General features: G+C 55.4%; 2 protein-coding genes across 7 annotated transcripts in view; one reads left to right on the forward strand and one right to left on the reverse strand.

Annotated features, from left to right (window-relative positions):
- Nucleotides 1-231: 231 nt before the first annotated feature.
- Nucleotides 232-8,631, reverse strand: LOC128853928 (caspase recruitment domain-containing protein 8-like). Of its 4 annotated transcripts, XM_054082763.1 has the most exons (12): nucleotides 8,330-8,629; nucleotides 7,454-7,492; nucleotides 7,107-7,180; nucleotides 6,640-6,768; nucleotides 5,973-6,034; nucleotides 5,672-5,892; nucleotides 5,185-5,444; nucleotides 4,081-4,206; nucleotides 3,225-3,369; nucleotides 2,166-2,207; nucleotides 1,687-1,743; nucleotides 232-1,440 (listed from the first exon to the last, which is right to left on the reverse strand). In XM_054082763.1, the coding sequence occupies exons 1-12, from the start codon at nucleotides 8,580-8,582 to the stop codon at nucleotides 1,178-1,180; spliced, it is 1,671 nt and encodes a 556-aa protein (XP_053938738.1). In that variant the 5' UTR covers nucleotides 8,583-8,629; the 3' UTR covers nucleotides 232-1,177. The 4 variants fall into 4 exon arrangements, 3 of the variants coding, with proteins under 3 accessions (XP_053938738.1, XP_053938739.1, XP_053938741.1); XM_054082764.1 differs by lacking the exon at nucleotides 1,687-1,743 and having other exon boundaries at nucleotides 238-1,440; nucleotides 8,330-8,628; XM_054082766.1 differs by having other exon boundaries at nucleotides 1,298-1,990; nucleotides 8,330-8,630.
- A 621-nt stretch (nucleotides 8,632-9,252) lies between these two features.
- Nucleotides 9,253-22,239, forward strand: part of AIFM3 (apoptosis inducing factor mitochondria associated 3) — a 34,550-nt gene continuing 21,563 nt past the window's right edge. For 2 of the 3 annotated variants that reach the window (XM_054082625.1, XM_054082623.1), the window contains exons 1-2: nucleotides 9,253-9,339; nucleotides 16,948-17,090. In XM_054082625.1, the coding sequence (XP_053938600.1) occupies nucleotides 17,060-17,090 (31 nt within the window). In that variant the 5' untranslated portion in view covers nucleotides 9,253-9,339; nucleotides 16,948-17,059. Of the gene's footprint in view, nucleotides 9,340-10,752; nucleotides 10,939-16,947; nucleotides 17,091-22,239 lie in introns of those variants that run through there. The other variant, XM_054082624.1, reaches the window with a different exon arrangement.

Raw genomic sequence — 22,239 nt, forward strand, 5'->3', positions numbered from 1 at the left:
CGGCTCCTCCGCCCTCTCCGCCCTCGCCCGGAGCTGGGACCGGGCTTGGAGCGCCCGCAGCCCCCGCTGGGGAGGGGCCGCACCCGACCCCGCTGCAGGAGCCCCTCGCCCGGGGCCTTGGGGCACCATTCCCGCCCCGTGGCTGCAGCTTAAAGAGCCCCGAGCCCTCCGGGAGCTGCACCGGGATCCCAGTCCCTCCGGGGGTTGCCCCGGGACCCCAATCCTTCCCGCTGGTGCCCCCAACTGCCCTGACCCGCGGGCTCAGCAGGTGCGGCCCTCGGTCCCCGCAAAACGCACTCACACGGGACAGAGCGAGAGACGGTGCGGAGAAATAGCTTAGAAAATATTTAATGAGAAAATACAAAAAGGCAGGAGAGGCTTTGGAAGGTCAGGATTCCTATGCCAGTGAACCCGACGGCCCTTCCATGGCTCCTGTCAGCGGAGCGATGGAGCAGGAGCGGCTGCTCTCCCGGGCTGGACACCCACAGCTCTGCCAGGAGGTTCAGCTCTTTCATTCTGCGCTGAGATAAAAGGTATCCTCTGGTTTTCCAGTTAAGCCTCTTCTGAGTGACTTTGGCTTCTGGAAGTCACCAAGGCGTATATCAGGCAGTGCCTGACCCTGGAGGTGGTGAGCCCGATAGTTCTCTCCAGGAACACTCCAGTGAGAGGCCAGTGCTCAGCCCTATTCCTGTGGAAATCAAGACCACCCTAGAGCTGGTGGCAACGCGGTGGCACCTGCAGGGAGGGGCAGACAGGACACGTGCCCCAAACCTGATCCTGGAAGTATTCCATGCCATACACATCACACTTGGGATAAAAGCTGAGGGATCACAAGGATCACCCCTGTTTCTTTGACAGGTGATGTTCAGGAGGACCTCATCTGTCTGCCCGCCCTAAACCCACCCACGTGTTCCCAAGTGCAGTTCACGTGTCGAGCTCCTGCCTGACGCTGAGCCCAGTCGGGACTTTCTGTCAGTGGAGATGTTTGGTCACAAAGCACAGTTTGAATTGGTTTTGTGTACTTGCAGTGGTTTCTTTTTTCAGATTATTGTTTCATTAAAGCTGCTTTAGTTTTCATTTCCAACCTGGGGCAGGGAGGCCAAACCAGGCAGTTGGAGCTCACTGGAGCCCAACACACGCTGAGCAGTGGGAGCAGATGCAACCTGCTCTCCCAGGCCTAGCTGGACTTCTCCAGGTCTGCGATGAGGTACGGGTCTTTATTCCGGAGGATCTGGTAGAGCTGTTCCTGGGCCTCCGCGCCTTTCCTCTCCAGTAGCTCTAGCAAGACTCGGTTCTTCTTTTGGCTCGTATCTTGGCTGAGCACCTCCTCTTCTTCGTCGTTGTTAATGACGTTTACATCCCGTAGGTGTAGCAGAATGGAGGGAACCTGCACCATCCTGGAGCAAAGCTCCGTCTTGTTCTTCTTCACAAAGGCCGATCCTAGCGGACACCAAGTGCACGTCACTGTGCTGCACGAGGCCAGACAGCCGCAGGGGAGTCCGCACCACGGTACGTGGCTCCCTGAGCCAGCGACACCACGGCTGTGCACCCTCTCCCACAGCCACGCATCTCCATCCTCCACCAGAAAGGATGGGAGCATCGGAAGCCGGGCAGGGAAGGGGGTGGGAATGGGAAGGGAGAGTTGGGGGAGGTCAGGTCAGTGGCAGCCCCCATCAGCTGTGGCACCTGTTCCCGCTGGGATTCCCGCAGTGCCTGGGTGTGAAGCTGCTGTCCTGCACCCGCCTGCAAGGTGAGGAGCTGCTGACTCAGAGCCCAGCTCGCTCTGGTCTCAGCAAGCAGTTTGTGAAGACACAGAGTGGTTTGAGTTGGAAGGGACCTTAAAAATCTCCCAGTCCACCCCTCTGCCATGAGCAGGGACACCTCCCCCTAGATCAGGGTGATCAAAGCACCATCCAACCTGGCCTTGAACACCTCCAGGGATGGAGACTCCACCACCGCCCTGGGCAACCTCTGTCAGGGCTTCACCACTCTGTCAGGAAACAAATTGTTTCTAATATCCAATCTCAACCTGCCCTGGAACAATGTGAGGCCATTTCCTCTCACCCCATCCCTTGTTACTTGGGAGAAGAGCTCAACACCCACCTCACCACAGCCTCCTTTCCAGGAGCTGCAGAGAGCAATGAGGTCTGAAACAAAGTACTGACCTGATGGAGTGTGGCAGTCCGGGGGAGGAAGCTTTATATCACCTGAAGGAGAAAGGAGAGAGAGATCACTGAACGTGCTGTCACTGAACGTGCTGTCACTGAAGTCATAGAAGCTCTGTGTCCTTGCATGGCCTTGTTCCCATCTTCCTCCTTTTCATAGGATCACAGAATTGTGGAATGGGCTGGGCTGGAAGGGACCTCAAAACCCATCCAGTTCCAACCCTCTGCCATGGGCAGGGACACCTCCCAGTGGGTCAGGGTCTCCAAGCCCCATCCAACCTGGCCTTGAACACCTCCAGGGATGGGGCAGCCACCACTGCTCTGGGCGACCTGGGCCAGGGCTTCCCCACCCTCACAACAGAACATTTCTGCCTAAGATCTCATCTCAATCTCCCCTCTTTCAGCTCAAAACCGTTCCCCCTCATCCTATGCCTCTGCTCCTGATCAAGAGCCCCTCCCAAAAGCCCCAAAGCAGAACAGCTGTAAGCAAGAGCCTCTCGCGGCCACAGGAGAGCAGACTCCCAGCAGCGAGCTCACTGCGCACCACGTCTGTGATGCCACTGTGAGCAGAGAGAGGTGGTGAAGGCAGGCTCTGCTCCACCTGGCCATGCTCCGATGCCGAACACTGTTGTTTCACACACCAGTGTTGCAGCCAGCAAATCCAAAGAGCCGTGCTGGCTGCAACATGTAGTTTCTGATGTTGCTTTTCACTGAAATGGTGGCCTTCTCCTCCCCTGCTCGGCATCGCACAGTGGTCACAGTAGCACACGCAGTCACATTTCTACCCAAGCAGGAGCCAAGGAAGCAGAGAGCCACCAACAGAGCTGTCGTGCTCCCTTAAGCCCCAGCATCTGAAACTCCAGGTTCCATCTGAGGCTCTGCTTTACTGACACTGGAGTGTCCTTCCAGGTCCTTCAGTGGCCAATACATGCACAGGGGTTCCTTTCCCTGCAGGAGGCACGGATGACTGTGACCACAACATGCAGGAGGTCTGTTTGGGTGATGTCCTTCTGCTTTTGCTACGGTGAATGAGCCCCTAGGTGGACCTGCTGTTCCCACCTGATCGCAGTAATATCCTCCAGACCCTGACGTTGTTAAGTATGTTTCTCAGAGAGAGCTCAGTGTCATTATCCGTGTTCCTGATGTAGATCTCCACATATTGCTGCTGTTCTTTCGGACTGTTGTAGCACAATGTTATGTGTTCCTGCAAAGGGAAGAAGCAAGTTGAGTCTTCATCAGCATGGACAGCTGCAGGGAATCCACATACACCATCCTGTAACCAAACACGGCCCCACTGGGCCTTTGGGGTGTGCTCTGAGCTGCTTCTGGGGCTGTTAGAGTGAATCCAGAGGAGGCCACAGAGATGATCAGAGGGCTGAAGCACCTCCCACACAAGCACAGGCTGAGAAAGCTGAGGTTGTTCAGCCTGGAGAAGAGAAGGATGTGGCGAGATCTTAGAGCCGCTTTCAGTACTGAAAGGGCCTCCAGAAAAGCTGTGGAGGGGCTCTGGATCAGGGAGTGCAGGGACAGGATGAGGGGGAATGATTTTCAGCTTCAGGAGATTGAGATGATATCTTATGAAGAAATGTTTTGCTGTGAGGGTGGGGAGGCCCTGGCCCAGGTTGCCCCAAGAAGTGGTGGCTGCCCCATCCCTGGAGGTGTTCAAAGCCAGGTTGGATGGGGCTTTGAGCTCCTGATCCAGTAGGAGGTGTTCCTGCCCATGGCAGGGGATTGGAACTGGATGGGCTTTGAGGTCCCTTCGACCCAAACCATTCCATGTGTACCATGAAATGCCTTTGCTCCTTGTAACCAGAACAGCCCTCAGCACTACAGGCTCTGAGATCTGGTGAGGCAGATTCTGGGCACAGGATGTGGCTGAAGGCAAAGCCTTCTTCTGTTTTCTAATCCCACTTACGTCAGGTGTTATCTCCACAGAATTTGTTGCGGCCACCCGGTAAACACAGCCGAAGAACAGAGGGATGAGTGGGGGAGGCTTGGGAATAAACTTTGACTTCCAATCCATTTCTTGTTTTTCGATGGCCTGCAAACATCAAGTATCGCTTCTGAGAGAGGAGTAAACCCCAGAGGTACGGACACAGGAAGTCAAGAAGAGACAAGACCGACCCAGTCAGAACAGCCCGCTGAGCATGCGGCACAGGCAGCGCTGCCCTTCGGGGGCCGAGCAGCTCCCGCTCGGCACGGGCACCAACACGGGCAGGGTAATGCCCTGTCCCTCTGTGACAGAGCGCGAGGGCTTGCACGCCACAGGAGAGGGGCTGCATGGAGCCATCTCTTGCTGTGCCTGGCCGTGCCCAGCAAGTCCTACATCTGCTCCGTGTTGCAGAGCAACCTGCGCCACAGCTTTGCTCGTGCGAGGACACGCTGACGCGGCCAAAGATAGAGAGCGATTCCTGAGGGCACCTGGAGGCACCGCTACAAGAAAGATATTGAGCTGCTGGAGCACAACCAGAGGACAACGAGGCCAGGGAAGGGTCTGGGGCAGAGGGCTTATGGAGAGCAGCTGAGGGACATGGGGCTGTTTAGTTTGAAGAAGGGGAGTACGGGAGTTCTCATTGCTCTCCGCAGCTCCTGGAAAGAAGGCTGGGGTGAGGTGGGTGCTGGGCTCTGCTCCCATGTAACAAGGGATAGGATGAGAGGGGATGGCCCCAAGTTACACCAGGGCAGATTTAGATAGGATATTGGGAAAAAATCCTTCACAAAAAGGGTTCTCGGGCACTGGCAGAGGCTTCCCAGGGCAGTGGTGGAGTCTCCATCTCTGAGGGGTTCAAAAACCTGTAGAAAGGGCACTTTGGGACGTGCTTTAGCAGGCACAGTGGGGTTGGGGTGATGGTTGGACTGGATTATCTCAGAGGGCTCTTCCAACCTCAACGATTCTCACTCAGTCAGAGGCTGGAGGCAGAAAACATGGGAGGCATCTGCTTATAACACCCAGTCTCTGCTCCTGCAGCCACCCCAGATGTCATCCTCTTTTGAGCTGGCCAAGCTGCCTCCATCTTACCTGCTTCACAGATTTGTCGTTCGGGATGAGGTAGAGGTGAAGAGTCGTGTTAGCAGCACTGAGCTGCTGGAAGATCAGCACCAGGGAGTGCACAGGCACGGAATGGAAGCTTGAACGCATCTTCCTCCAGAGCACCCCAAGCAGTGAGAAGCTGGGATTCTTTAGGACAGCATAGAAAGGGATCAGGAAGGTTGGTTTCTCCAAGGTCATCTTCCCAGATTTAAAATGGGCAATGAGGCACGGTCTGGTATCTCCACACTCTGCAAAGGCATCGAGGTTCTGTTTAGTCATCCTGGCACCCTCTCGGGCTGCCTCCTTCTCGTGAAGGCTTTAGCAGAGGAACGCAAGGGAATATAGGGCACCTTGGAGGGAAGAGAGAATTTGTCCTTGACTGGAGAGAGGTCTCCAAGGAGCTGGAGATGTCTGGGGGCGGACACAGACTGAGGAATAATGGCTTGGAAGACCTAGGTCCCTGCAGCTGCTGTACCTGTGAGGCAGATGAAGTGTGGGAGAAACACTTTCTTCACGACCTCACACTGCACCTCTATGTGGAAGAGGGGTCCGGCGGGTATCAGTGTGCCCTGGTCAATCTCGCTCAGGTGCGTGGTCCAGCTGGCGTATCTGTAGGTGATGGTCACTGCCGACTTCACCTCAAAGGCGAGGCCTGTGATGGAGCACTGGTAGACACCTTCACCAGGGAGCTCAGCTCTGCACATGGGAGAGATGACAGGCTCATGCCACCTGTGACATGGCTTTTGGGTGCTCCCGCTTCACCCAACAGCTCTTACCGGTACACGGGGTTGTGCTCCGAAGACTCCTGGGTTATTGTTGGTATCACTTCTGGAAAATCCTGGAACACAAGTGTGGTGAGTTTGGGCCTGAATGGGGTGCTGGGATTTACAGTGAAGCACACGAGGCAGCTTGGAGTGGGAGCTCAGAGCCTGGCGAGCAGCAGCAGGGGCTCAGCTGGTGCTGCATGGTGCCCAGGAAAGCAAGAGGGTATATTTGCAAATGGAACATCCAGACAGGAAGGTCCCTGTTTTGTGAGCATGGCAGTGTTGGCTGCTGGCTTTCTTGTGAGTGAAGCCTGGGCTGTTCCCCTTCTGCCGCGGTGGAGCAGTAGAGAGGAGAGCGGCCACAGGCAGATGCAATGTTTAGCAGAATGGATGTGGGATGTGAGCAAGTGGAATTTGTCTTCCCATGAACCTGAAAACTGGGGCGGTGTGTGCTGAGTTAGTGTAGCAAAAGGGACTGGACTCTTCTAGAGGATGATGAATTGCTGTGAATAACAGATTTGGAAGAGACACAAACCCCTCCAGGTGACAGCCAGGGTCAGTCCCCGGCTCTCTGTGCTGCCACTTCCTTCACACGTGACAGTGCCCTGTCAGGACCAGCAAAACCCCTACCTGTCCTCGACGGCAAAGCATTACCTGTCCTCGACGGCAAAGCCCTTACCCGATCTTGGCAGGCCCAGCAGTTTCTCCGCTGTGGTGAGCCCACATACAGCCAGCCATGGGTCTCCAGCTTAGGGACCATGGGAGGAGACACTCCCAAGCTGCGTTTCTCCTCTGAAGATGGCAGTGCCTGCAGGAGGAAGGTCTGCTGAAGGCAGGAACAACATCCCCAGCACCGGGTGGAGAGCTGGCGCTGCTCCCCGCTCCTGCAGGGAGGAAGCTGGCTGGCGCGGGCGCTGTGCCCACCCGGCCTGCCAGCAGGGTGAGGTCCCTCTGCTGGGTCCAAGGGCAGCACCCACCAGCTCCTGCCACCCGGCATAGCGCTGTGGGGGTGATGGGCAGTGCGGTACCCCCATGCACAGGGCGGGCTGTGAGCCCGTGTGCTGCAGCCGTGCCTCCCTTCCAAGCCCCACTGTGCTCTTCACTCAGGCACTGCAGCCTCAGGTATCACATCGTGTCAGACCTCACCTTTGCGGTTTTCTTGGCCTCATCGCTGCTGCCAGAGATGTCCAGAAGCCCTAGGGCTAAGTTTAAGTCTATACCTGGAACAAGAGGAATACATTGCCATTTTTGCCTCAAATTTGGGAGAAGAAGCTGTCCTCAAGCTGCCTTCGCCCATCCTTCCCGATCCCATTAGCCACGCTGACCCTACCGTGTATCACCTCGCCCTCCCACATCTAGCGCAGCTTCCCATCCTCCTCCATGAGCTGTGGCAGAGACACGCTCACCACCATGCTGTGCGCTGATCTCCTGTGCTTACCACTGTGCAGCTCACCCAGCCCGGGTTGTCAGTGAGGACCAGGGCATGGCCTTACCTCCAGGTTCAGGTTGGAATTCACCGCCACCACCTCGAACTACAACAGGAACACAAAGTAGAGGAGAGAGCTCAGGAGCTTGTGACATCCAGAGGAGTATCATAGAGTCATGGAATGGTTTGAGTTGGTAGGCATCTTGAAGGTCGTCTAATTCCAAACCCACCCCATCCATGGGCAGGGACACCTCCCACTGGATCAGGCTGCTCAAGGCCCATCCAACCTGGCCTTGAACACCTCCAGGAACGGGGCAGCCACAACCTCCCTGTGCAACCTGTGCCAGTGCCTCACTGCCCTCGTGAAGAATGTCCTCCTTATATCTAGTCTAAATCTGCCCCTCTCCAATTTAAAGCCATTCCCCTCGTCCTATCACTCCATGCCTTTGTAAAAAGTCCCTCCCCAGCTTTCTTGTGCACCCCCTTCAGCTACCGGGAGGTCGCAGAGGATGGGATACTTTCAGTATATGCCCATATCTCTGCCCATCTTCTCCCTCTTCTTCACACCTTTGCTATGAAGCCTCTTCCCACCAGTTTGATTCCTACAGGAATCCTCACCAGCTGCCCCCGCGGGGCTGTAAACGTACTCCCAGCGGTCCCCTCTCCACCCCTTCCTGTTGACATGCAGAGAGCACATATCTTGGTCAACTTCCATGAGCAGAGTCCTTCCTCTCCCTCCTGCCATCTCCCCGCACATGGCATTCTGGGCCCTCGTCTTCCTCCCAGTGAAGCAGCTCCCTGGTGCGCACATGGCCACAGCCACCTTGCCCCTTCCCTCCCACCTGTGCTCCTGGCCAGGGTCCCTGCTGGGGAGACACCAGATCCACACCCACAGCCCCTCTCCACCTCCGGACAGAGCCTCCCCCGGCCACACTGCACTTACCCTTTGACCCACGGTGCACAGATGGTTTGGAGGTGATTCCATAGTCGTGCAGGGTCTTCTTGCCCTCCAGCACCTTGTCACTGTACAACAGCCACCTCAGGCTCAGGCCGGGGTCCTCCGCATTCAGCTTGTCAATGATTTCCTGCACTGCGACATGTGGAGACACCGACAGTGTGAACAGTTCACCGTGCAAAGTGGCAACAAAGATCTGGAACTCGCCCGGATCCTCAGCCGAGGGCTGCGACTCGGCCATGGTGGCTTTGTAAGGTCTTTGTTCTGCCACTTCCCAAGGAACTGAAAGTGCTGAGTGATGTCAGGGCTGGCCCGACGTCAAAGCTCCTTCCTGCCTCAGCTGAGCAGTACTGCACTGCCCGCACTGGGCTCTCTCTCTGCCTGCTCTTGGCTGTCTCTGCCTGCACTCGGCTCTTAATTTGCATGGATACGTTAAAAAACTTAAAAATCATGAACTTAATTCATATTGCTCCTAATCATGGCTCTTATGCTTCTTACATGTGACAAATACCCAGTGTTAATAGTGGCTATAATCTGTACTACTAATGTATTGAATTGCAATCAATTGAAGCTGCAATTAGATGAGCTTTAAGGTCTCTTCCTACTCAAACCGTCCTATGATTGTATGAAATAAAGGATATATTTGGGGCATGCAGTAAGGGAAGGCACACGGAGCTGCTGACGCTGCCAAACAGGGAAAAAAGTGTTCGCTGGAAGGAGCAGAAAAGTGCCCGGCAGGAGTGGGGAGAAGGGGATGTGAAACGAGTGAAGGAGACGGGTTCTTCCCGAGAGGGCAGGAACGGCCCCGGTGCGATGCCCGGGGCCAGCGTGGCCCCTCGAACATCCCGAGAGCCTCGCGCAGCGCTGCCCATGGGACCGCCCCGAGACCGCCCCGGGACCGCCCCTCGCCCCGCCCCGCGCCGGCACCGGCACCGGCATCAGCACAGGCACCGGCACCAGAACGGGAACGGGAACCGGTACCGGCTGCTGCTGCCCAGGTAAGCGTGGGGCTCCGTCCCGGGGCTCATCCCGGGGGTTCCGGAGCTTCATTCGCGCCTCCAGGCGGGGGAAGCGGGCGCTGCTCCCTCTCCAGGCACCGGGGGGGACCGGGCTGGGGGAACCGGTGCTGCCCCCCCAGACACGGGGGGGACCGGGCTGGGGGAACCGGTGCTGCCCCCCCAGATACGGGGGGGACCGGGCTGGGGGAACCGGTGCTGCCCCCCAAGATACGGGGGGGACGGGGCTGGGGGAACGGGTGCTGCCCCCCCAGATACGGGGGGACCGGGCTGGGGGAACCGGTGCTGCCCCCCCAAGATACGGGGGGGACCGGGCTGGGGGAACCGGTGCTGCCCCCCCAAGATACGGGGGGGACCGGGCTGGGGGAACCTGTGCTGCCCCCTCAGATACGGGGGGGACCGGGCTGGGGGAACCGGTGCTGCCCCCCCCAGATACGGGGGGGACCGGGCTGGGGGAACCGGTGCTGCCCCCCCCAGATACGGGGGGGACCGGGCTGGGGGAACCGGTGCTGCCCCCCTCCCCCAGACACAGGGGAACCGGAGGGACCGAGCGGGGGGAGCCGGCGATGCTCCCCGCCAGGCACGGGTGGACCGGAGGGTCCTCCACAGTAAGAGCTGCCGGTAGGACCGGGTCTGGGGGTCCCGAGGGGTCCCGGTGGCCGCCGAGGCGCGGGAGCCGCTCGTTTGCGCATCCCCAGAGATGCGGCAAACGCGTGAGAAAGCGAAGCGGCCAAAACACGGGCTGCGATTGCTGCTGGGAAAAAAACCGCTTTTCTCCTGAAGCCCCGGGTTTGGGGGTCGCTTTGGGGTCTGTCCCTCCTCCTCCGTGTTCTCCAAGTTTGTTTTCCCTGCCTGCGGGGCTGAATTCCCTCCGGGAGCAACCGGGGGTCCCGACCCGCAGCTCTGCGGGCGATGCTTTGGGGTGCAGGGGCTGCTCGGAGAGGGATCCCCGGGTCCGTGTCAGGTGGGAAGCTGAACTTTGGTGGTCGTGGGCTTTAGTTGTTCGGCTTGGAAAACGTTGCCTTGAGGAACTTATTCAGCTCCTGGAGGGAAGGCGGTTTTCTCGTGTGCAACCGCGAACCGGCAGGGACAGCCAGCAGGAGGACCTGCATCCCTGTGACAGTGCTTGGGAATGAAAACTCTTGTATTTTTCTGAAATGTTATGGGTTTGGTTTTTTTTTTTACATCAAACGGGCTGCACCCGCGGAGAATTTTTAGTATTTGCCCTTTTTTATTGGCCCCCCTTTGAGATCCGAACCAAACCTCGTGTTTAATTATTAATTCGGAATATTTCCAACCTGGCTTGCGGAGGACGAGTTTGGAGAGGTGGCAAAGCCTGTGCTGCCGAATGAGGCTTTAACCTGGAGCTCATAAACTGCTGAAGCAGCAGCCAGTAAAGCAATCGGGGCTGATTGTGTGACAGCCCTCCTTCGGGAGCCGGGGGACAAGGGACATGGCAGCTTTATAGCTCCCTGTGCTGCCCTGACACAAACTCCCAGTGACAAGGGGACAAGGTGAAGTGTGCCAGCATCCCTCCTTTCCCCGTCCTCAGTGGGACCGGGCGTGCAGCCCGCTGGCGGGGTGAGTTTTGCTTCTGTTTCTTGGGGCCATCTGAAAGCAAAGCCAAAGCCACCGTTTGCCTTGGGTGGGGGCAAAGCAAATCTTGGTTCCTGCCAGGAAGGAGCTGGAAAAGTAAAGGTTTGGCAGGGAGGGGTTTATTGAGGAGTGGGGAAGGGCTGGGGGGTCTTGGGAAGTCAGGGTGGTGGAAGAAGCAGGAGGGAAAGTGAGGGGAGCAGTGGGGTCCGATAAGGTCAGAGTTGCTGGTGTCAGGAGCTGGGGGACCCCCAGAGCGGGGCCAGGTGGCAGGATCCGGAGGGGTATGGGAATGGGAGGAAACTGGGAGCTGGAGGGGTGGGCAGAGGGAAGGAGTGACTGGCTGGAGAGCTTTCCAGGGGAAAAAAAGAGGAGTGAAAAGCTGGAGAGGTAGAGGGAAGTTGGGGGTGCTGGGGAGAGGAAAAAGGGAGTTCCAGTGTGCTTGAGTTTGGCTGCTCTACTGCATGGGTAGGGGATGGGCAGCGGTGCCCCACGAGCACAGGGACAGTATCGGGGGTGCAATGTCCCCGAGGTGGGGAGACAGGAGGTGGGTACTGGGTGTTTCCCCCCACATTGGGTACCCTGTCCTGTAAGCCTGGTCTGTGCGAGCGCCGGGAGCCAGGACTGGGGGTGCGGGAGCCCCATGTTCAGCCTTCATAAGTGCAGTCCATAAACCAGCCATGGCTTCAGGATGGAACCCTGTCTATTTTCACTCCAAACTTCTTTTAAAAATAGAAGTTCTCCCTGCCCTAAAAACGTCGTCCTCTGTCACGCTCTCTTCTGTGTGCGTTGGTTGTCTTCCCACCGGCTCTTGCCAGGCTTCTCTTGTGGTGGGTGAGCCCTGTGCACCTCCCTGGGGTCAGAGCAGGGCTGATAGCACAGAGCGCTCAGCATCATCTGTGGGGAGTGGGAAAGAGCCTTGGGACCCCTGGTGCTCCAGCCACACCAGAAGTGGGGCACGAAGCTGTGCGTGGGGGGCCCCGAGAGTGAAACGGGAGCTGACCTTTAGGAGATGATGGAAGAGGACAGTCTGAGTGTCCTCATCAGGGACAGGGAGATGTGGAGTCACCGCTATTGAATCTTTCTGATGTTGTGCCAGGCATGGGAGAACCTGGTGGAGGGTGGTGGCCCTCCATGCTGTTCTAGCAGTCACCGTGCGACACAAAACAGAGCAAAGCCCCAGAAAAGGCAAATGGGCAGCCTTGGTTTTAGGTGGACACCCGGAGGATGCATCTGGTGCGTGGAGGCTGTTGACGTGGCAGGGAGGAATGTGGTGGGTCTGGATGGGGGTGTACGTGTCTGGGATGGAGCCACACAGGGTGGTGTGTGGTGGAGAGGGGGTCTGGGTGCCCTCGCAGGAGGGAAGGCTGTGAGTGGGAAATGACTGTTCTGGATCCCGTTGGAGTTCAGGACTCGGTGGGCAGAGGAAGTGCCCTGCGCCCAAGGACCAGAGCCCAGGCTGCCCTGCAGGACGGGCTGTGCAGGACACACTGGAGAGGCTGTGCTGGGGTCCATGTGTCACTTTGTTTGTAAGGCGTGTCCAGAACAGGTCTGCTGCTGGGATGACTCCACAGTTCCCGCTGGGCCTTGTGTTAAAGACAATATTTTGCATGTACAGAGAATTGGCAAGGAGGCAGCTCTGCGGTAGATAGAGTACGGCTTGGGTCAAGGGTTGGCTTTTTCCACAGTGGGGACCAAAATCAGAGCCAGCCCTTCCCTGTGAGTGTGGAGGGGGCCACTAGATGCTCTCAGCCTCCTGCCACCCCCTCCTCTGGTGCTCCCGCTGGTGGGATGCAGCCTGCGGAGCCAGGTCTCGCTGGCTGGAAAAGGCACGTGGTCCTGTGTGCTCTGCAGGGTGGGCAAGGCTGTTTGCAGACAAGAGAGTCTTGCAGGAGGTGTGGAATGTTGATGTGGATGTCCTCTGGTCCCTGGTGTGCCTGGCATACGTGGGATCATGTGCTGGCAGGTGAGGAATCGAGGAACACGGAGCAGGGTGCATGCAGGTTTATAAATAGGAAAGTTTAGCTTTCTTGTTTCTGAAGATGGATTCTGTCCAGAATAAAGATTTCACATGGAAAACCAGCCGTATGTGACAATCAGCCAGAAGCTCTCACCTGAGCAGTAAGTGTGGTAGGAAAAGGCCATTATTAGAAGACATCAGAGACCTTCCTACAGCTCCTGGTGTTTGTTGAGATGGTGTCCCTGAGTACAGGTGCCTCTACTGACTTCTCCTGGCCAGAGGGCCTTTGCTCAGATCTGAGCTGAGAGAGAGGAGATTGAGATGAGGTTTTAGGAAGAAATGTTTTGCTGTGATGGTATGGAGTCCCTGGCCCAGGTCACCCAGAGCAGTGGTGGCTGCCCCATCCCTGGAGGGGTTCGGGGCCAGGTTGGATGGGGCTTGGAGCCCCTGATCCAGTGGGAGGTGTCCCTGCCCATGGCAGGGGGGTGGGACTGGCTGGGCTTTAATGTCCCTTCCAACCCAAACTATTCCATGATTCTACCTAGGTGGTTGTGGCAGCTGGTGGGATGTAGATGTGCAGAGCACAAAGATGTTGGCGAACCCATTCTAGATGCCCTTATACTGAGCAGGAAAGAAATGACTCTGGTATGCCTTGACATGGACTCTTCAGAGACGTCTCCGATCTCAGAAATAAGTACCGAGTGCTTCAAATGGTGGTCACATGGCTGTGAGTCCAAAAATTGTCTGTAGTAACTGATAATGTTGCTGAAGGACAAAGTCCTCAAGGCAGAAATAAGCATGTGTTTGCCCGTAGCAGAACCGAGATGCAATAAAAGAACCATTTATTGTATGCAGGGGCAGTTAAGAACCAGCAGCCGCTGCTGCGTGTGGAGCTGTAGGACATCGCCTTAGAAGACCTGTGCTCCAAATGACTGAAAACTAGAAAAACAAAGCTGCTGCAGGGAAGAGAGGTGGAGAGATCACAAACGCAGCTGGGCTCCTGGGGCTGCAGCAAATCCCTGGCCAGAACTGGCCCCGAGGACCCAGGCATGGGGCCTCACTCTCTGCTGCAGGAGAAGATGAACCCCCCAGTTCCTGTGCCAATATGTCAGAGGCAAAAATCCCTTCCTGAGCCCAGCGCTGGCGCTCAGCTGTTCCTGAGCACAGGAGCAGGACCTGCTGCCCAACCCCAGGGCTGCCAAAGGTCCAGGGGACACCAGCACTGCCCAACCTCTTCCCTCCCACCAAAGAAGGCACCTCTGGGGTTTCCAAGTATGGCAATCACTCAAGCAGTGACCAGCCTGGGAGAAAAGATGTCATTCCCAACCCCTCTTTGGGTGCTCCAAAGTGTTAAGAGAGTGAACATCTTTGAACATCTCCACTTCCAATTTCTAATGGGTGCTGCATCCTGCAATGGAAGAGGTGTGGATAGGATGCTCCAGGGTGGTCTCCAACTGCCAAGAATGGGTTTTCTTGTTCTTTGTAGACCACTGAGTCTCTGCCTTTCCTACTGATAGCCCTGGTACCCCAGGGACCCCCAGGTGTTCACGAGTCTTCCCATATCACAAATGGTACTGCGCCCATTCTCCAAAGTTTGAAGCGGGATTAAGGTTAGATCCATGTTGGTATCTCAGCTCGCTCAGAGCTGGAATTGGATCAAATCACCACCTTCCAGCCTAAATTCTTCCATGATCCTGTGGCACACGGTAGCTCTCCAGTACAGTGTGCTCAGGTGTGGGATTCATCCTGTTGCCTGCAAAGCTGAAATGCAGCCCATGATGCCGGTTGTTAAAGGCCCTCAGCCTCCCCACCTCTCCCAAGTGTTTTCATGCCCTTGGGGTGAGTGCTGGTGGAGGGGAACAGTTTTCAGCTGAAAGAGGTGAGATTGAGATGAGAATTTAGGAAGAAATGTTTTCTTGTGAGGGTGGGGAGGCCCTGGCCCAGGTTGCCCAGAGCAGTGGTGGCTGCCCCATCCCTGGAGGGGTTCAAGGCCAGGTTGGATGGGGCTTGGAGCCCCTGATCCAGTGGGAAGCGTCCCTGCTCATGGCAGAGGGTTGGAACTGGATGGGCTTTGAGGTCTCTTCCAACGCAAACTATATTATGATCCTCAGCATCACAACAGTTGCATCATATTTTGATAACCCACTCCCTGCTGCCCTCTGAGCAGATGCTGAAGGTGTTCCTGTACAGCAGGGACGCAGAGTGTTGTTCAAGAAAAAGATGATGAATTGGTTTACTGAGGCATGGTCATCAGCTGCCTGAACAGTGTGTACTCTTAAAGTTTTATGAATGAACCTGGGTTTCGTACATTTTGTTGTGTTTGAGCTTATTTCGTTTTCCTAACAGAGGAGAGTCCATGACTTCTGCAGGATCCAGCTTTGGGTCAGTCCCTCTGGATGCTGCTAGCATTGTGTCTCATGAGTCAGTCTGGCTGGTGCCTGGGTCTCAGGTGGCTTTCTGAAACATCTCTTACTGTGACTGAGGCTGTGAGCAGCCAGGCAGTGTCTCCTCTGGTGGTGTCAGCTGAAATCCTACCAAGAATCATTTCGGTTCACTCCAGAAGTTGAGGAAGGACACCCAGCACCGTGCTCTGCTCTGAGCTGCCCTAGAAGGTTGTGGGTGGTTCAGCTGGAGAACCTTGGAAAGGCTTCCAGGGTGTGTGTGTGGGGACCATCAGTGGGGAAATTAGGGGATGTGAAGGGGCCCTGAGGGGATGGCTTCAGATTCCCATCTTGAAAGTCCAAACAAAGCAAAGGCATCTCAGACAAATGGCTGATACTCAGGGACAGAAGCCTTGACTTCCCCCCAGAGTCCAGCAAAACCAGCCAGGCCACCTGGAAACCAGTCTCACAGCCATTGGACTGGGCATCAGCATCTCTGGGGGGTTGGAGAAGACAAAAGGCATCCTCTGAAGCTTATCAGATCCAACCCCCTGATAAAGTTGCATCAGGGGAGGTTCAGATTGGATACTGGGAACAATTTCTTTACTGAAAGAGTGGCGAAACATTGCAATTGGCTGCCCAGAGCTGTGGTGGAGTCCTGAACCCTGGAAAGGTCCAAAAAGTGTGTGGCCATGGCACTCCAGGAGATGGTTTAACAGGCACGGTGGGGCTGGACTGACAGTTGGACTGGGTGAGCTTAGAGGGCTTTTTCTACCTTAATAATTCTATGACGCCCCCTCACACACTTTCTAGACCCCTCACCCATGGGATTCCTCCAAGTAGTTCTTTGAAGAGGCTAAAGTTAGGTCTCCTGAAGTCCAGTCCTGCTCATTCCACTGATGTGGAACGTCATGAACATCATGAAGTCCGTCCTGCCCTGCTTCTTCCACTCAGGATCCCAAACTCAAAAAGGTTTCTCCTAATTCTTAGTTCCGTACCAAACCTGAGAGCCCTGCCCGTCAAAGCTAATGGGATGAACTGAACTCAGAGTGGACCATTTGCCCGCTTCAACATTAAAAACATCTTGTCTTAACAGTATAAAAGTTGAGTTTCAGTGCAAAACAACCTGAAATCGAAAACTCTTCAAATTAATGATTGCTCCAAAGCAAACGGGATTTCTGCAGGGATGAGCATTACTGGAAAAGGGGAACTTTCATGGTCGGGCAATAAAATAGATTTCTTTTTTTGCATCACCTAATAATAAAAGAAAAAAACATGCCTGAAATGTGTTTATGGTTTAATCATTGTATTTGGGCTGTGACCTATGTGCTTAGAGATTTAATTCTCAACAGCAGGGCTTTGCGAAGTTATTAAAGTCGGAACAGAAATGATACGAGGGGTTTTGTCATTTGAAACTTCGCAAGGATGATTGCATTTATAAACTTCAAAGCTGAATTTCCTGGTGACTGCTGACACGGTCACCCCAGCAGTGCATTGTCCCCTCGCCACTCGGGTCCCCAGGGATGCAGGGGGCTGAGGGTTGCTCACTCCCTGCTCCATGCACCCAGTTTTGGTGCAGACAGCAGCGTTGCTGCCTGCTTTGCCTTCCCCTCCTTGCCCACACTTCTTCTCATGGAGCTTTTCTACCTCATACAGGTTGTGAACAGCGCCTGGATCCTGGGACACGGGTTTGTCATGCCAGGATGTGCCCACGCCCTCGTTGACTTGCTCGCTGTCCCTATCTCCACTGCCTGTCCTGGCCGGAGCCATGGGAGGATGCTTCTCCAAGCCCAAACCAGGTAAGTGCCCTCTGCTGCTGTGCCCCCATCTCACCAAACCCCATGGGGAGAAGTAGGTCAGTGGTGGCGGGCGCTGGCGAGGGGAATGTTAATTCCCGGCTCCCGCAGCGAGGATTACTGGCCCGTTAATCCCCCCCAAATTCCTGGCTCCTGGGCAGGGCGCTGCGCGGGGGCTGCAGCAGGGCTAGGGGGTAGCGGGCAGGTGGGAGGGGAGCTCAGCCCACACCCTGCAACCCTATCCAGCCACCTGCTGCCAGCTCTCCCCATCCCAACTCCTTGGAACACCACCACCCTCTTTGCTCCTGCCTTCCCGCAGCGCTGGGGGCAGAGCTTGTGCCCCAGGGTGGGTTGGTGTGACTGCCATCGCTCTACATACACCGGTGGCTCCAGCACCTTCCCTGCTGCCGCGGTGTTGCCACTTCATTTTGTCCCTGCTGGAAGGGAATGATGCAGGAAAGAGCAGGACCACCTACTGCTTGATTTCTTTTTGCTGGGCCATTCCCACCACCCAGACCAGACCCTGGGGCTGCTCCACTCTCTGGATTTTATTTTCTTGGCAAAGCTTCTCCACGCATGGTGCCTCTGGTGGGCCAAGAAGCTGGAGGCACCTGGGCATCCAAGGATGCTCCCCTGGCCCTACACACTCCTGCCACAGCTGGGCTGGATGGGCTCCTGGTGAAGGTTGATGTGCGTAGGGAAGGAAGGGGCTGCAGTGCGGGCTGTGCAGGCAAACAGGCTGTGGGAAGGAAGTCTGGTGCGGACACGTCAATGTTCAGCTGTGTCCTGAGCCCCTGCTGGTGCTGTGTGGTCACCCAGGCTCATCATACCCAGCAGGACCCACATTGCCGCAGCGCTGGTCCCCAGGGACCAATGCTGGTGCAGGGGTTCTGGTGCAGCTGGTGTTGGTGGAGCTTTTTGAGGAGAGATCCCATCCTGCTGCTTGCTTTGGCCACCTAAGAGAGAGCTGAAGGATGATCCTGTTCTTCAGCTTATACCCAAAGGCAAGGGGAATCAGATCAGTGCTGGTCTATCCGGTCAGTCGGCATCCACAGAGGTCAGTCAGCATCCACACAGAGCCTTTTTGGGTGGAAAAATGTCTTTTGGGGACCTTTTCTTGGCAATTTGTCCTCATTGCCCCAGGCAGTGGGGATTTCAGGTTGAAGGGGATTTCAGAAGGTCAGAAGGGGTCTCTGACCCACTGAGCATCCACTGCGTGAGGTCCTCTGCCTTTGGAAGGCCCAGGAAGGACACGGAGCTGTTGGAGTAAGTCCTGAGGAGGCCACAGACACGATCCAAGGGCTGCAGCACCTCCTATCCAAGAATAGGTTGGGAGAGTTGGGGTTGTTCAACCTGGAGAAGGCTGCAGGGAGACCTTAGAGCAGCTTCCAGCCTTGCTTCACAAGGCACAAGGTGGGCATAAAGGTATTTTCTGCCCTTGCCCTGGGCTGTGATTATTTCCCAGGTCACTGCAGTGCCAGGGTAACAGGATGGGACGCTTATGCTTTTTATATCCTTCCTTGAGAGATTTCAGGAGTGAAAACGCATTCAGGAATAAATACCTTTATTGACCAAACTTATAACCAACTCTGCTGGCAGCTCCACTTTCTGTTCTATGCCATCAGCAAAATTGTGTTTCATCTTGGCCCCGTGCAGGAATAAAAGCGCTCTGCAGGCACATTTCCTGACCTGTGGATTTTCACGTAGAGCTCTATTTGCATAGCGGGGCCAAAAAGACTGAAAATGCCATCCTGTAACGTCACGCTCTCCCTGCAGCGCTGCTTTTGATTAGCAGCCTTCAAAGGCTTCGCCAAGCCTTCCGCCAGCCCCTGGTTTGCGCACCCCTGGCTGTGGGGTTTTGGCTCGTGGCTTATAGAACCTACGAGTGCAGTCAGGTAAACGCATTTGCAGCTGCCAATTGTTCTGGCAAAGAGGTTTCACGGTCTTTTTATGATATTTGGTATTCCAGTTTCTTGCGGGAACTGTGAAGCGTCAGAGCTAACTGAAGGGGACTTCCCTCTTTCTACAAATCCCCTGTAGGAATGAGAAGCACATCACGCAGGGACAGAGCAGAGCTATTTTCTCCTATCAGTGCTGTTTCATCATGAAGGGAACACTTCAGATGCAGCCTGAAGTCAACAGAATCATTCAGACACTTCTGAAAGACGGGTACAAGGTCGTCATCTCCTCCGCCTTCCTATGTCCAGCCCAGATACAGCCCTTCCTGTATGCAGCTCGGAAAGCCAACCGTGTCCTGGGCTGCATCCACAGCAGTGGGACCAGCAGGGCCACGGAGGGGATTGTGCCCCTCTGCTCCGCTGTGCTGAGACTCCACCTGGAGCCCTGCATCCAGTTCTGGAGTCCTCAGCACAGGAAGGACATGGATCCGTTGGAGCGAGTGCAGAGGAGGCCACGGAGAGATGATCTGAGGGCTGGAGAACCTCCTGTATGAGGACAGGCTGAGAGAGTTGGGGTTGTTCAACCTGGAGAAGGCTGCGGGGAGACCTTAGAGCAGCTTCCAGGACTGAAAGGGGCTCCAGAAAAGCTGTGGAGGGACTCTTGATCAGGGAGTGCAGGAATAAGATGAAGGGAATGGTTTTGAGCTGAAAGAGGGGAAATTGAGATGAGATCTTAAGGAAAAATGTTTTGCTGTGAGGGTTTTGCTTCTCTGGCCCAGGTTGCCCAGAGCAGTGGTGGCTGCCCCATCCCTGGAGGGGTTCAAGGCCAGGTGGATGGGGCTTGGAGCCCCTGATCCAGTGGGAGGTGTCCCTGCCCATGGCAGGGGGGTAGGACTGGGTTGGAAAGGACATTAAAGCCCATCCAAACTATTTCATGATTCTGTTATATTATAATCAGTGACCTCAGCTTTTCTCAAGATAACCTAAACATCGCACACACGATCTCTTTGCCAAGATCACCTTTTGATGAGCAGATCACCAGTGCAGGAGCTTTGAGGAGTGGAGCAGCAATGAAGAGATGGGCAGGCTGTACCGGAGGCCAGCGCACACTCTGGCTGCTGCAGCAGCACCTGCCCCATTGGGATGTTGAAGTGTTTAATTAAGAGCTTATGTTCAGGCAGCGAAGTCATCTTCTTTTCTCTCTAGTGCTGCAGTCCCGTGATGCCGGATCCTCTTCTGAAGGCCCAGTTCTCAATCTCTGCATAATTTTTCCTCTCTGCTTTCTCCCCGGGTGTGTGGTGCATACGTGATGAGCTGCCAGCTGGCAGCCCCGTGGGATCCCAGCACCCGCTCCGGGAGAGGCAGCCAGGGCAGGATGACGGGTGGAGTGAACCAACGTGCTCGGTGTGAGCTGCACCAGCACCGTCTCTGCATCAGGCTCGGGGGAGCAGCTTGCAAACTCTACATAGTTTATTTTTTTCTTTGCACGCTCTGCTAGGCTCGGCGCTTGGTGCTGGGGCAGGGCAGCAGCTCTGCCACCGCTCGGAAGATGCATTTGGCTCAGAGCTGGGAGTGTGTCCCCTTTGCAGGGATGCAGGGGTGCATGCTGCTGGATAGGGTGCTGTGGGCCATGTGTTCTTCTGAGCTTAGCTCCAAGGGCTTGGCTGGCAGGTCTTACCTCCTGGGAGCGTGGCATTTGCTGAACAGGGCATCTGGAGGGAGGAAGTAGAGCCGGGTATGCTTAATGATGGTTTTGTCGTTAGAAAGAGAGGTGTCCCTGCCTGTGGCAGGTGGGTGGAACTGGATGGGCTTCAAGGTCCCTTCCAATCCAAACCATTCTATGATGTACATATGTACGTAGATAAAAATACATTTATATATGTACATGGACACGTAGTAACCCATACATACACACAGATGTACATATGATGCTGGTGGCACGGGCAAGCAGGAATATTTATATATCTCTATCTCTAGAAGCATACATATACATGCTCGGAGAGCATTTGCCTAAAGCTTCCCAAACTTTAAGGTCAGGAACCTCTTCTAGCAGGTCCAGAAAATGACTGTCAAAGGAGTGGAGGGTGCTGGAGCCACCACCCCATGCCAATCGGACTGCAGAGTTAACCTGGGGTTTATAAATATTTCATTTAAATGTCATTTTCCCCGCTGGCAATTGAAGCGGTTTTGCTGGATCAACTCAGGTGCCACCGAGCCCCGGATTCCTGGAGGGATCATCCCTTGGGAATGCTGGTCTGTGGCCAGAGGGACACCCCACGTGGGGTCAGGGGGGATGAGGAGGAGAAAGGGGTGTAAAGTGTTGGGGAGCAGTGAGTAGGAGTTCCTCCTTATGGAGCCAAGTGAGGAAGTAGGAGGAGGGAAAACTTCATCCTCCTTTTTCTTTTCCTCTGGACTTTCATCCAGTAGTGTCGGTGAGAGCCGAGTGGGGTCACTGGGAATGCTGTCAAGCACCCATGCCAGGGACCTGCTGCTTCCTGCATATGTTTTCCTGACCAAGAAAGAAGTGAAGAGCTCAGAAATAAATGCCATCCTCGTCTCCATAGATTCATGAGCCCAGGGATCAGCGAGCACCTCGAGTGCTCATCTGACCCAAATGTAGTCTGGAAAGCAAAGCTCTGGGACATCTGTTCAGCAGAGGGAGAGGGGCTGAGCCCTGCAGGGTGAATTCACCAGCTTCAACGTCACCATTAGCACTCGGAGCTGTGGGCTTCATGGCTGCCTTCACTGCAGAGAAAGTTCTGATCACCTGTGTAATCGTATAAGATGAACATCTTGGACTGAAAGAATTTCATAGGGCCTCGCATGGACTGATGTTCATTCTCTTTCCTAACTCTGTCCTGGAAAATCCAGATCTGGTTTTCCAGACACTGTATGAAACCAGTACTTATGGAGAGCAGCCTCTTTCCTGGGCACCTGCAGGGAGCAGGGCTGCTTCTGTAGAGCTCCAGGAACAGCTTTGCTCGGAGCAGCCTTTTGTTTTCACTGCACGGTGCTGGGCTTCATGGTTTGCACTGATGCTGCAGCTGTGGTGATGCAGCAGAAAGTCACGTTTTTCATGGAATCATAGAATCATGGAATGATTTGGGTTTGAAGGAACCTCAAAGCTCCAGCCCTTGGGTCATCTCCATGGCCTCTTCTGAACTCGCTCCAACAGTTCCATGTCCTTCCTGTGCTGAGGGCTCCACAACTGGAAGCAGAGCTCCAAGTGGGTCTCATGAGAGTGGAGCAGAGGG

This window comes from Cuculus canorus, chromosome 17 (genome assembly GCF_017976375.1).
Source record: "Cuculus canorus isolate bCucCan1 chromosome 17, bCucCan1.pri, whole genome shotgun sequence".
Classification (NCBI taxonomy): domain Eukaryota; kingdom Metazoa; phylum Chordata; class Aves; order Cuculiformes; family Cuculidae; genus Cuculus; species Cuculus canorus.